Source organism: Taeniopygia guttata, chromosome 3 (assembly GCF_048771995.1).
Source record: "Taeniopygia guttata chromosome 3, bTaeGut7.mat, whole genome shotgun sequence".
Lineage (NCBI taxonomy): Eukaryota > Metazoa > Chordata > Aves > Passeriformes > Estrildidae > Taeniopygia > Taeniopygia guttata.
In genome coordinates this window covers 99,778,708-99,792,685 of record NC_133027.1, presented here as the reverse complement: position 1 = coordinate 99,792,685, position 13,978 = coordinate 99,778,708, and the positions used below count along the sequence as shown (strand labels likewise).

General features: G+C 39.1%; 1 protein-coding gene across 2 annotated transcripts in view; it reads right to left on the bottom strand.

The window, feature by feature from the left end:
• Positions 1-6,529: 6,529 nt before the first annotated feature.
• Positions 6,530-13,978, bottom strand: part of LRPPRC (leucine rich pentatricopeptide repeat containing) — an 83,472-nt gene continuing 76,023 nt past the window's right edge. For both annotated transcript variants that reach the window (XM_030269010.4, XM_030269008.4), the window contains exons 35-38: positions 12,668-12,742; positions 11,008-11,092; positions 8,322-8,464; positions 6,530-7,025 (exon numbers count right to left, since the gene is read on the bottom strand). In XM_030269010.4, coding sequence (XP_030124870.4) covers positions 6,969-7,025; positions 8,322-8,464; positions 11,008-11,092; positions 12,668-12,742 — 360 coding nt within the window. In that variant the 3' untranslated portion in view covers positions 6,530-6,968. The remainder of the gene's footprint in view (positions 7,026-8,321; positions 8,465-11,007; positions 11,093-12,667; positions 12,743-13,978) is intronic.

The window sequence follows — 13,978 nt, the reverse complement described above, 5'->3', positions numbered from 1 at the left end:
TGCTTCATCTGACCGTGGAAAGGTAAAAACCCAAAAAATGAGAGCTCCAAACCAGGCAGCAGAAAAATGTGCTACACAAAATGAAAACTTTGAAGAACAAGATGCGTAGTGCCCTTATTAGCTGCCACCAGGTACTGGATGTTATGCTACAAAAGGCAGTTGCTGGATTTCCAGGCAGGAAAGTTGGAGGTCAAACCTGTGGTGGCCATCAGCCCAAGAGATTCTGATCTCAGCTGAGCAAGGCAGAATACCAATAACTTCTTTGCTCCTTTACTATCCCCTTGATAGAATCCTTTAATCAACTTTTTGGCTTGTAGATCCTAGCAACAGGAGCATGAGCTGCCACTCCCCCTAGAGCTGCAGGGGCATTTCAGGCCGATGGGCACAGTCTGAAAGCCAGCACGGTCCCACCAGCCCAACAGTGATTCTGCAATCAGCACTTCTGGCCTCCCACACCACAAACTGTACCTGCTCCCCCAGTTCCCCCCACAACTCCTACAAATAATCATGGAAAAAAGCATTTTGGCCAAGTATCCTTGTTACCAAGAAATGCACACTTGTCTGGTTACAGCAGAGCTCAGCAGTGCCGAATGCTTTCCACAACCTTGCTCCAGGTTAGTTCCTTGTAGAAGCAAGACAAAAGAAAGGTGAATGAGTATTTTTAGCTTTATGTACTTCACAGGGAATTGCTCAGTGCCTCTGTATTAGAAAAACGCCTTGCAGCTCCGTAGTATGTTCAGTGACAGGCGTGTGACAAATTTCCACTGGAAAAAATCTCTTGAACGTGACTGACAATAGTAAAGCCACAAATTACCGTAATTTTATGCCCCCTGCAGCTAGTGGTATAAAACATAGTTTTCAACCTTGTTTTTACTTGCTGAATTTAGACAAATTCATAATGTTATTGATGACAGTGAGAAAGACATTCAAATGCAAAAACTGTATTCCTTGGCACAAACACAACTGGAGCACAATATTTTATATGTACTATAGGGGATGAAAAATATGGTTGTCATTAAATACACATATATAAAAAGATGGAAAACTAGAGGATTCAAAATAATTAATTTCACATTATATAGATATGTATCTTCAGCTATCACACACTTGATCAGGAGGTTTTTCCTCCTCTCTGGAATGCTGAACTGTTAAGCAGGTGCAATACATGATATTACCAGTGCTCTTTCTTGCTGAACATTAATGTTTGAAATGTAGGCTGTGTCAATAATATCATGAAGAAATGCAAAAACCCTGTTTAAGCAAAGCCTACAGATACATTGCTCCTAGTGTATACTCACTGGAAAATCCATTATCATATTTCTAATTTTTACAGTGCAATTTTACTTACAAAGGGTTCTGAGGGCCCTAGAACTGGACAATTGCTAGAGATGATCAAGCTTTACAGCTAACTAACCCCACAACAAACAGTTCCATCTACTAACTAAACTGATGGAGGGAAGTCCCAGGGAACTCTGCAAGTAACAAGGGCAATTGCATGATTTATTTTTGGTGTAGGCAGAAAGTTTTTCAGATTATGGCTCAGTAGCAGCCTCAGAAATTGGACACAGTTGCTTCAGTTACAACCTCACCTGGGGCTGTAATTTCAGTATCAGAACATGCAAAGAAATGGTGACAGCCCCAATGCTACACACAGTCCTGTATCCAGACTCCTGTTCAGCACCACCCTGAATTATACTTACACCACACTTACTCCTACAGCTGCTTTTGGATTTGAGAAGTGAGAGTTGAAGAGGCTGCTGCTGACACAAACTTCAGTTGGTATTTCTGGCCTGTGATGATGCTCCTCTCCCTTCAGTCACCCAGCTGTGATTACAGGGCCAGTGGCAGCTCCCAATTCCCTGTGGGGGAAAGGCATGAGGGCCAGCCTGACCCGGCAGCTCTGACCAGTCCTTTGTGGCCTCCTCCTTCACTGAGCTGGGCTCAGCAGCCAACTGAGCAGCCTAGCAGCCCTTGCTGCTGCCACAGCAGCACACCTCAAGGAGAAGTAGCTGAGGAGGAGACAGCAGGGGCCAAGCAAAAGGCAAAGGTCCATGGTGGTGTGTCATGGACCACAGCGGCCAACAAGCTGCAGGCTGCTCCTTCCCCTCATGGCCATTCACTCCCAATCACAATCACTTCCAAATCCCAGGCCTAAGGCATCATGCTGAAGCTGCTGGTTTTGTCTATTGAGACCTACAAACTGCCATCCTTCCCAGTTTCCCTGTACTTCCCATCCCTTCGGAGTTCCTCTGCACTGATCCAGTATTTTGACAACCACCCCTCCCAGCCCATCTCCCATAAATAAAAATCCAGCACCCAACAAAACAGCCTTTCAGAGCCGCCTTTGACAGCCTGGAAGGAGGCTAGCCAGAACAGCCCTGTCCTGTCCACACTCCCCTGCTTTCCCTTCAGCCCAAACCACTTTCCATCTGGCAAGTACATCCTCCACTCCTGCCCTCAAGACTCATCTCCAACTGTCTACAACCCTCCCAAAAGTCACTTTTCACATCTGCCCTGGTCTCATGGACTATGTGGAGAACAGCAGATGTCAACTAGTTGTGGAGCCAAGAATTAAATTTGCTGCTTTCTAAGCCCCAAGTTCACTGGCACTTAGAGCTGAAGGAAGTAACTGTGAGAAACACAGAGCTACAAAGAGGTTCGTAGCAATCACTCCAGACAATAGAAATTCCACAGATACCAGTGCTTTACCAGTGTTCAAGAGTAATCACATGAGAAATTGTGAAGTATTAGCCAATTGCAATATAAAGGTTTAAGAGTATCAGAGAGAAACCTTGCATTAATAGTTTTATCTAAAAGTAGATAAACGTGGAACCCCCATCTATAGCAGGCACTGCATAAGACAGTTTCTATTATCTCATTTTCTTAATTACAGGAAACAGTAGAGAAAACTTAAACCTCAAACTTCCGTATCTTATTTCCATATCTAATGGAAAACCCAGCACTTTGCTCCTGTAGCTCAGGATCTGCACACTCAGGAAGATGCCCTCAGAATGAATTACAGTCTCAGCTGGAGACACTGACTTAGAAGGATATTGGGTTTCCTCTGATTATTGATTCACTGAAGCACTGGCAAACCACCAGAGGCTGCAGCCATTCTGGAAAGGAAATACTTTTTGGCAGTTAGTTTACACAGAAATTATGAGAATAACTTTAAGAAATGCAGAGAAATATTTGCTAAAAAAAAGAGGCTACATTCAATGGCAGTCTCAGCTTTTTCTTACACGCTTACCTTTTTCACCTTTACAGTAAAAATAAACTGGTGCAGGAAACTGGACATTCCTTCTGGATGCTGACAGATTTCTCACACTGAACAATGATACCTCCTGGTCACATCTATCACTTCTGTCACTTTCTTCTCTGCTGTGCTCCTGGGGAGTCCAGAAGCATCACATGTTCAGAGAAAAGCACTAAATCCAGTAGTACCCTGGTGAACACACTACCAGTCTATTCCTCTGTCAGTATGTGCACTCATGATCCTCCCTTTAGTCATGATTCTCCCTTGTCATGTAAACTGCCGCTGGAATCCTGCTGACTCAGGCATTCAATCTGTAAAAAAGTGTGAAGACAGCTACTAACCTACTGAGCTGCAATTCTTGCCATAAAAAAAGGGTCACAGGAGACAATGAGTTGAACAAACTGTTTTAGTAGATAAGGATAAAACCACAGCATGCAATTATCATGCTGCAAATGACTACATCGATAGCTAACGAGGAAACTTCTCCCATCTTGATCTCAAAAGCCTCAAAGCCTCCTGCTCCTGCCTCAAGAGGAGTGGGGGAAGAGGCAAGCCCATAATGTGGTGTGCAGGGCACAGAAGTGAGATTAAGTCATCTCAATTGAGGCAGCAAGCTTTTCCCAGTCCTCTCAACCCCAATCAAGACACACGATTATGCAAACACATACACACTCCCACAATTTGCTTTCTACATTGACGTGTCAGGTCATGGCATGTCAGCAGGCTCTCTGCTTCCCACGGAGGCCTCTGGAAAAGCATACTTCCATCTCACAGACACTGCACCTGGTCTGGATCTTGCACAATCCCAGTTATCCACTAGCCAGTGGCAAATTCTATCCTGCTTTAAAGGGGAGCAGGCTGTGGTCAGTGTGCCAGAGTGCGTTTGCTCTCAGGACCAGTAAATCACCGTGACAAGTTTGCAAGGCTGCCATTCTGCATTTTGTCATCTTACAGGTTTCTCTCTTTGAAGAGGAAGAAATAATGAAACCGCCTACTTATTTGGTAAAGAAATGCCAACCTTCTAAACTGCACTTTTCTTCATGCTTGAAATGACTGAGTCTCAGCACAACGACACACAAGAAATATTATCATTTCAAGCGTGCTCTTGAAGAGTCGGCACAAATGCCGATTCTGCAAAACCTTCCCAATATAACCTTGTTTCAGACTGAGATGATTGTGTCCCAGAGTGGCACAACTCCCTCATTGGCCCACATTTTAAAGACAGGAGAGACTGCACTTCTGTGTGTAATCATCCCTTAACTGCACATGAAACATTCACTGGAACAGGAAATCAAAAGTATAATCTCACAATAGCAGCCCATCCTTTGAATAATTTCCCTTCTTCCCATCTCTGCCACAGAGATGGGCTGGGCTCCATGAGTCCAGGCTATTCCAATGGGATCCCGAATGGTCAGCATGTCCCTTTAGCTCACTTCCCTGTCACTGCTGCCATGAAACCCTGGTTCTGTTTGGTCTCATGTTCCTGCAGCTGATGTTTCATGGGTTCCCGAGCTGGCTTGCTCAGCCCATGACTTTACATGAGGTCACTCAAAAGGCAATTTTGGAGCTGAAAACAATTTCACTTACACTCCTCAGTTACAGGCTATCAAATGTACTTATTATCTCTGTAACTGCAACAATTACAGGGCACGGTTCTGGCTGAGAGGCAAACCAGCTAGAAGAAAAATGGACAGATGTCAACTGGCACCAATCCTGCACGGTCAGACCCCACCGTGGGCACCAGCATCACAGTCCTGCATCTGGCTGTGGCCCTGTGTGCTGCTCTCCTGCCTCAGAGGGCAGCAGCCAGCAAACACGACCCCTTGGCATCACAACAATGACTACTGATAGGTGCAGTACCTGATCCACAGCCTCATGAGACTTCACCTCCTTGTCAAAAAGGGAGCTGAGATCCACAGATCTGCTGTTAACCTCCTCTGTGATGACCTGGTGTTTGCTTCAAGTAGTATTCTCTTCCTTAATCCATGTGCTAGCTCAGTTCCAGCTGCATCTGTGCCCATTTCTTCGAGTTATGCTCAGCTGTGACTCCACTTACAGGAACAAGGCTACTTCTGTGAAATGGAGAGATTCACGAGATGACCTCTAAAAACAAGAGCTGTGGCACCAGAGAAAGGGTTGCCAACTAGTTGACACAGTCTTCAATTATGCTGCTATTACATTGAAACACATGTAATGTAGCTGCAGCTTTAGAAAAAAGAACCATTTCCATTTGTGAAATGAAATAAACTGAGTCCTGCCTAGGCTTGCTTTCAGATAGGGCACACAACCATTAGGCTATGAATGAAATTTCAAATGTTAATGCCTTATCTTGACAGGGCAGGAACAAAGGGTGCGAGACGGTTCGAGCCACGTAGCTGCCATATGTTGTCGAGTCGACGCTCGTGATGTCATGAAGGTCACTGCAAAACCACACCACTGAGGAAGCAGACACTGCTTGCATTCATCCAGCTTGCCTGGAGAACAAAATTTACCATTCTTCCCCTTCCTGATCAATGAAGCCTCATTTTTAAAGTACAGCAGGATTTTTCTGTGTATTTGTTAATACAATAATTAATTTAATTGGAAGCTAAACTTAAAAAAAATTAAGCCCCAATTTCTTTCTTTGACCATACAAGTCTTGCAAAATTTTGCCAAAACCTTGAGCGTACGTATGAATTTTTAATTACTACAATTTTGCCTATGTGGGAAAACCTATTAAAGATATGTAAGTTAAGACATGGCTGAAAAATATAAAAATTAATAAATAAAGCTGAAATGCAAAGAAACAATCTTTCATTTGATTAAAACCTGTTTGAAGTACTCAGCAGGCAACGTGTTCCATCTGCAATACCCATGTGCACATTTGTGAGTTTCCATCATTATGCACAGAGATAATGGATGTCTTTTCTACCTAATATTTAATCTTTGTAACTTAGTCATGTCTTACTTTCATGATCACACAACTCCGGGGTCTAAAATATCATCTCAGTGTAGCTGTAATCTAACATTCCTTCAAATAAAGAATGTCCACCAGTTTTCTAGCAAGTAAAAATTGCTACCCCTGCAAACAAAAGGTAGTGCTTTATTTAAAGGGCATATTTTCACAGATATGGATTTCTTATATCCATAAAATTAATTGGGCTAACAGTTATGAGAATGAAGATGCTATACAAACACAACACACAAGGCTAGTGTAAAATGTGAAAGTATTTTGTCTACATAGAATATTCAACACCCTATCAAGATGCTTAACACAAGAAAAGTACAATAAGAGAAAACTTAAAAATACGTTTATTTTCTGTGTAGATACAGCTGAATCCTGAAGATTATGTTCTTCACCCTTATATTTTCACCCCAAAGTACAGTGACCAGGCAAAGAACAAGGATAAGACAGTCTCGTGCAGTTACAGTTCTGTACCCCTCTAGCAACTTTCCTGATATACATATATCTGGCAGATCAACAGGGGAAAAAAACAGTTCAGTTTACAGATGATACATCAAAATGGAAATATCTCAGAGGGCTGAACCTTGATATTTCATTAGCAAATTTAACAGCATTTCTATTATTAAACGTTTCTGTCAACTGCACTTACGCAAAGTAATGTTAATCACAGATTTAAATTAAAAATTACACATAACATGCTTTTTAAAGTTTTTATTGAATGTAGTATTTAAACAATTTCATAAACAACTAAATCATAAAACTGTCTGTTCATGATGCTTCCGATCTTCTATTCCTCCATTTTTCCACATAGAACTTGAGACTCTCCTATAAACAGAGTGGAATAAACAAGTTCAATCTTGTTCCAACTGAGAAGTTACTAATTCTGAACAAAGTCTTACGTCCTGACAAAATCTATTATTCTCTGTCATGCAAAACTACATCTGCATTGAAGTCTGTATAATTAGGAGAAATACCAGAGAGAGTGAATAAAAGGAAAAGGAAAACCTTGCCAAAAATGCATAATGAAGCTTCTATTACTAAATGCAATAATATAATCAATTTCATTTTTAAAATGAAAATACTTTTTAACTTCAATCTGTAATTGTGTCAAAAAAATTGAAACGCTTTTAAAGACCAAGCTGCGTTAGAGAAAAATTGAACAGGGAAATGAATCATCCCAGTGACTTGGGAAAAACACTCTCACTTTCACTAGCTACATATAAGAAACAGACATTCTAGGTTTTAAATTTACAGTCCAAATAAAAATTCAGATTATAAAGTATGTAAAGCTGCAGAAAAAAACCACCATAGCCATTGAAAGGCTAAACCAAATATTTTGTGCCACAGTTCTCTCCAATTCTTTCCAAATTAGAATAGAAAAATCACATTTATCATGAAGCAATATAGATAAACAATATATAGCCAGTCTTCACAGAATTACAGAACATTTCTTTAGAACATAAAAAGTGGTGAGAAAATTGCAATAAAAAGTTTGCTTAGAGAATGGAAAATAGAATGTCTTCAAAATTTGCTTAGCAAAAATGGTACTAGTAGACTATTAGTGAAAGGAATGATACAGATCTATTTGCAGTCTTCACAGATTTAATATCATGCTGCTTGTCACCCTCAAGTAAAACGTATTTGCACAGTTGCATAGGTATCTTGGCAGGGCAGCTAGAAGCAAAGGTGCAACAGAAAAATAATTCCTACAGTTCTAAAATTCCATCCTACCAGCGCAGCAACTTATACTTGACACAAAACACTAATTAATGAAAACTAAAAGCCATTAATTGCTACTGAAGCACACATTCTACAAGCCTTTTCAAGTCCAATTGCTTAGAAAAATGCCCCAAGGAGATTTGATAAAGGTACACCTGTAGATGAGTGCCTGATAAGAAGGAGGTAGTTTAAATATCATAAGCCCTGAGAGGTTTTATTTCCTCAAGTCAAATCCAATGCAAGATTGCCACAGCTCCCACAACACCCAGGACTTCACACACTACTTCCTTTGAGGAGTCTCTGCAGAGACCTAGTCCCTATGTAATTATTCATGCAATTTGTTTTATTAATATTGAACATACACAACTCTGCAGCTCTATTTCTTAATTAGGAAATACTCACAGGGGGTTCAGTGAAAGGGACAGGCTCTCCTACTTTCTTCAGAAAAGTTGCTAAAGATTTCAAAGCGATCTCGTGCAGCTCTATATTCTTTGCTTTTGCTTTCTCATACGTAGCCTTTACAGAAGCAACATCCCCATCCAATTCTAAAGGAAAAAAATAGAACCCAAAAAATGTCAGTGGTTACTTGTTTCTCTTTCCACCTGTTTTCACTCATGCTTAACCATCGACTGCTGCTCAGACATTTCCTTGAGAAGCACTGGGATGAAACTGAAGCGACCCCTGACAGTTTCACTGCTGTCCTCAGGGTCCTAGAAGCAGTACAACAGTTCCTAGCACCATGTCAACATCAAGGAAACCATCATGTCCAGTTAAATTCATTCTGTTGCCTGGGAGGGAGAACATGAACACCTGCAGTATGGGAGCTGTCTCAGGTTTTACTTGTTCACACTGGGAAACATCATCTTCACAACCACAGGAGCTATAAAAGCAATGGTTCATAAAGGAAAAAAAAAAAAGATTTGTGCAGAAATGGATAGCCTGTGTCCCTTTCTCGTGAGAAAAAGCTTCCCACTCACATCTGGCAAGTGGCTGAGCTCCTTTTTGAATGTGGGAGGCTACTGCAAAAACTGCATGAAATGACAGCTTAATGAAAGCATAGAAATTGTTAACTTTCTACAACTTTAAAATAGATTTATTGTATGGGAAACACCAACAAAAAGAGCTAATACTTAGATTGCATTTAATGGAGCACACAATCATGATTTTATATATTTCTTTTTTCTAAAAGGTATACGGCAAAGGATTGTGCATCTCACCAGACTGAAGGAAAGTTAGCCCTGGCAGTGGATCTCATCTCGGGACAAGGATAAGAGTAGAGGCCCTTTTATTTGTTCCATCATGGATGTCTGACAAATGATGAAACTTCTTTCAGCTGTGATCTATATTCTACTATATATTTGCTAAACACAATTATAATTTTACTTGTCCATTCTTTTGTTAATTAGAAACAATAACCAACTGTGGTAATAATACTCTTCTGACACCTTTCACAGCCTTTTCTAATTAAAAATAACAACGGCCTGAAAGGAGAATAATTTCTTGTCTCAAAAATTATGCAAATACAAGCTTGGATTGGGCCCAAAACAAGAAATCATGTTTGAAAGCTTACTACTAACTTTGATTTAAAAGATCTTATTTCTACCCCTCATGGCTAGAGCACAATCTAAACCTTCTTAATTTCAGTTGTGCTAAATATTTTGCTGATGATCCCTTTAACAGTCAAATGATCAATGTCTCATACAGTAAGATGCTTGCACAGAATAACCCGGGAACAGCTTTTAAAACTCTTCATGCTGGTACTGAGTGTCTCCTCTAGAACCTGCTAGGAGCCAGGTGCATCTCTGCCTGAAGACAGCACAGCAAGCATCTGTTCATACAGAGTGTAGGTTCACATGTTCAATACACTCTAACCACTGTTTTAGGTATAGCAGGAAAAGTGAGTGATTCTCTGCAATCTCTTTATGAAACTGCTATACCATCATGTAGTTAGGAAGGATAGTGAAAACTTCGTTCACTTACAGAATTCTTACTGAGGTAAAAGCAGCAGAGGACTAGTGACAGCATAAAGCAGCAAGTACAGTGCTGGTGACAAAAGGGCAATTTTTTGTTTTATAAAAACATGTTTAAAAACTTACCCTTCTGTGAACCTGAAGCTATCTGTTACAGGGCTAAACATTTTTGGTAGTGATTGCTCTTTGCAATGTTAGTAAGCAAGCAAATTTTCTAAGATAACACATTATAGCACTTCTACAACTTGAGTCAAATAAGTAAGTTTGTATTCCTTTAACACCACATCTTGGATGTGTTTTAAGTGTTTTACCTAATTATTCCTATTTATCTCCTCCGTGATAGACTGGTGCACAAAGACTTCTGTCCTCCGTTTTTGCTTGCAATATGTGTGAAAAGGATTTACTCCCTGTAATAAAACTGGAGGACAGTATCAGAGTACACAAGGCAAAGGACTCTACAGCACAGAGATGCAAGCTTCCAAGTGAGTATTGCCAAAGGAGCTCTATGTCCTGGTTTTTCAAGAGTGAATTTGTAAACAAACATACTTAAACTAAAAGCTTGACTTTTTTAGAGGTGCTCACTTCTGACTTCAGCTATAAAGAGAACTGATGAGTAGTTCAATTATTTATGTAAATTCAAATGAAGGCATCTGGAATACTAACTTTGGCTACATTACAAGATGCATAAATAATTTACACTAATAACAATAACATCGTTTCACATTACTGATAGAACAAATCACTTATGATTTTGAAACACACACACACATAAAAGGAACCAATATTACTACATGTTTTTGGGGGAAAAAAGCTAAATTAATTTAAAAAACCATTCAATTCTACAGCATTTTTCCCCATGGATTAGGATGGATTCTTTCTTATTCCATGAAGCCCCTGCTTTAGGTTCTAAGTAAAGGATTCACAGCTTGTGTCAGCTGGTTGCTCTTTCTTCCTAACAGCCACAACAGCATACAGACCCAACAGACTGAAACAAGAAAAACCTCAGAAAATCCCTGCACGTCTTTATGACTCGAACTGTAATGCAAGTAAGGGTTTGCATGACCTTTCTGAATGTCTCCAGAGCTCTGACTAAAACTGTTCCAAGGAGCATCGCTTACCATAACATCTCAAGAGGTACCGGTACGCCGCCGCTGGATCGAGATGCTCAGGAATCAGTTCTAGAAGCACCTCAATCCTCTTTGCCTGTGAGATTTAATGTACATACAAAAAACCCCCATGAACTTGAAATCTTAAAGAATAAAATAAAGTCACCGAATTCAGAACAGTGATTGCACATTTTTCAAGTGAGATAAACTGTACTGGTAACAAAGAATGGACTGTGTGACTCAAAGTATATACAGTAATTTCCTTCGCAAAATTTTGCAGATACGAAATAGTAAAAGAAATTCAGCACAAAATGCAATTAATGAAAATCCATACTTAAGAATCCTAAACAGCAGTGTCTTTTTTATTATTTTTTTTTTCCTCAGGTAGGTAATTAATGTATCAATAAGAATATGGCAGGATTTCAACCAATTTAGGAAAACTGCAAAACACTTAGCATCCTGCAATGACCCAGAGGTCAATGGCAGCTATGATCAATGCTTAAAAGAAGTCAGATCACTAACTAATGTGCTTAAATTTGGAACCTCCTTCCCTCAGCCTATGACTGCAGTTTCAAAAATTCTTAGGTTTTAAATTAATAGCAGCTTATTGAAATTAAGAACATCTTTATCACACACTGCCAACTTTGATGTGTTAGTACAATTTCAGCTTGATGAGCTAGGAAACTTACATGTTTTTTGTTCCTTCTTATAGACACCAAACAATAGTGTTTATCACATCATATTTATCATCATCACTTCAACAGAGGAACTTGAAATCTACTAGTATTTAATGGCAATTTCCACAAAACATAAATGTGCATCTGGCTTGTTTGAAAAAATATTTATTCTAGCTGCTCCTCTATGAAAGAGAAATGCATATGGGTTTGCTTGGGTGTGTATTTCAGGGCTGTTTTGTTGTTGTTGTTCAGTGCTGGGTTTGAGGGGAGGGGTGTGCTTGATTTTTTTTGTGTGTGTGCTAAGGCTTTTTTGTGTGGGTTGGAGTTTCTTTGTTGGCCTTTGGATTTGTGTTTTATCTGTTTTAGTTTTTTGTTTTGTTTTGGGGTTTTTTTTTGGTTGGTTGTTTTTTGTTTGTTTTTTTTGTTTGTTTACTTTAAAGGGGCCATAGGAAGAGGGAGGGATAGGAGTAGAGCAAGTACATAAACAGAGCATTTCAAATTAAAGGGAATGAGGACAAAGCCAGGAATCTAAACAGATGCTCCAACTAGATACATGTGCCAACCACCACAACAAGTAATATGAAATGTGTCTTTTAATGTAAACACAGAGGCATTTTATCATGAGAGAGGCTGAGGTTTTAACTTTCATTTGTATTCATACAATGTAGCAAATAAAATAAGGACTTTCAAGTTGTGATACTGAACTGGATGATGCAGTAAAGCATTCTAAGCACAATGTTTGTAGGATATACAGTGCAACATGGAAAATGCAGGAAATAACTGAAACAATAGAAAAATAATAAGTACACCCTCCTTTCCATCATGCTCCATAATGTCAACTGTTCTTTAAATATAACCAGCTTTGCAAATTAACCTCCTCCCTCTCCAAGAAACCCAGTAAAGCTGTCAACTGTGAAGTTCAAAACACTTTAACAAAGGTTGATGAAATAGGATTTTGTGGCATATAAAACGTATACATGAAAAAAATATTATACCTGTCCAGGTCGAGATGCTGAGCTAGCCACAAAACGTCCTAAAGTTCTCTTCTCCTGAACTATTGCATCCCACCTCTGAAGACAAAGAAATTATTAATGTAGCAGACATGAGTAGGTTACTGCTAAACAAAATTACTAAGATGAAAATTTCCAATTACAGATGCTCAAAACAATTTACTAACATATTACCAATTTGCAAGGTAAATAATTGAATATTAGTTTGACAAGAAAACCAAAAAACCAACCACAGACCAAGTTCCATTTTATGCACCTCATTGGTAAATGTTTTTAAAATGGTAGGGATAAAGTTTGCTTAAAACAATAGGGAAAGAATTAAACTAATACTTCAATACACCACAAAAATGAGGTTTAGGACTGCAAAAGAATGAAAAAGAGAAACACTATTCCTCTCCAATTATACTGCCAAGCATTCACAAGTGAGCTAGGGATCATAAGGTTAATTATACATTTAATAAGGTGTCAGGGAGATAACTGCTCATTTCTTTATAAAAATTAAAATGTACAAAGCAAGTTCTCTTTAAAGTATAATTACCTACACTTATGCATACAAAGGACTGATTTCAATCTCTCTATTTTATAAAAGGCTTTAACTGCAATAGACAGGGTTTGAGAGAGAGAAGTTAAAGTTAGAAAAGTTTGAGACAGACCAGATAAAAATCAAAAATCGATCTTACTTCAGAAACAAAAAAATGATAAAATATACAAGACAATATAAAGTTTATGTTCCTCAAAGATGCCAGTCTTAGAACTCTTAAAAATGTACAGTGTGTTTTTTTTTAACAGCTGTACAATATCAGTACCAAAATGCACAGGAAAAAGAGAATATTGTGTATATGAAAACACGTGCCATGACTTTCCTGCATTCAACTAGTATTGTACACATATGCAAACAAGAAATTCTGGGTTATGCCCATGATGAGTACTCTGTATAAGTAATATGGTTTACAAGCTCTTTAAGGTCCAGGTGAAAAGCTGTGAAGGTTCATTCCTTTAGGTAAGCAGACAAGAAGTGGCTTTATGGTGCTAAACAGGGACAAAGCACTGATGAGATAAACTTGCAATATTTTATTAACAATTCTAACCATTCTCACCTACTGTCAGTAACTGCTCTGAGAGGAAAGTCTAGTTTGAGAAACGTTACCCACAGCTCCCTTTCATGCTGAAATACCAAATCCCTTCTCTCATCAGTAAAAGAACTCTCTTTCAAGACAGTAGCAGACACTGCAGCTGCTTCATAAACTTTTAAATATACTCTTCAATGCATTTCTGAAAGCAAGGAGTCTCCATGTA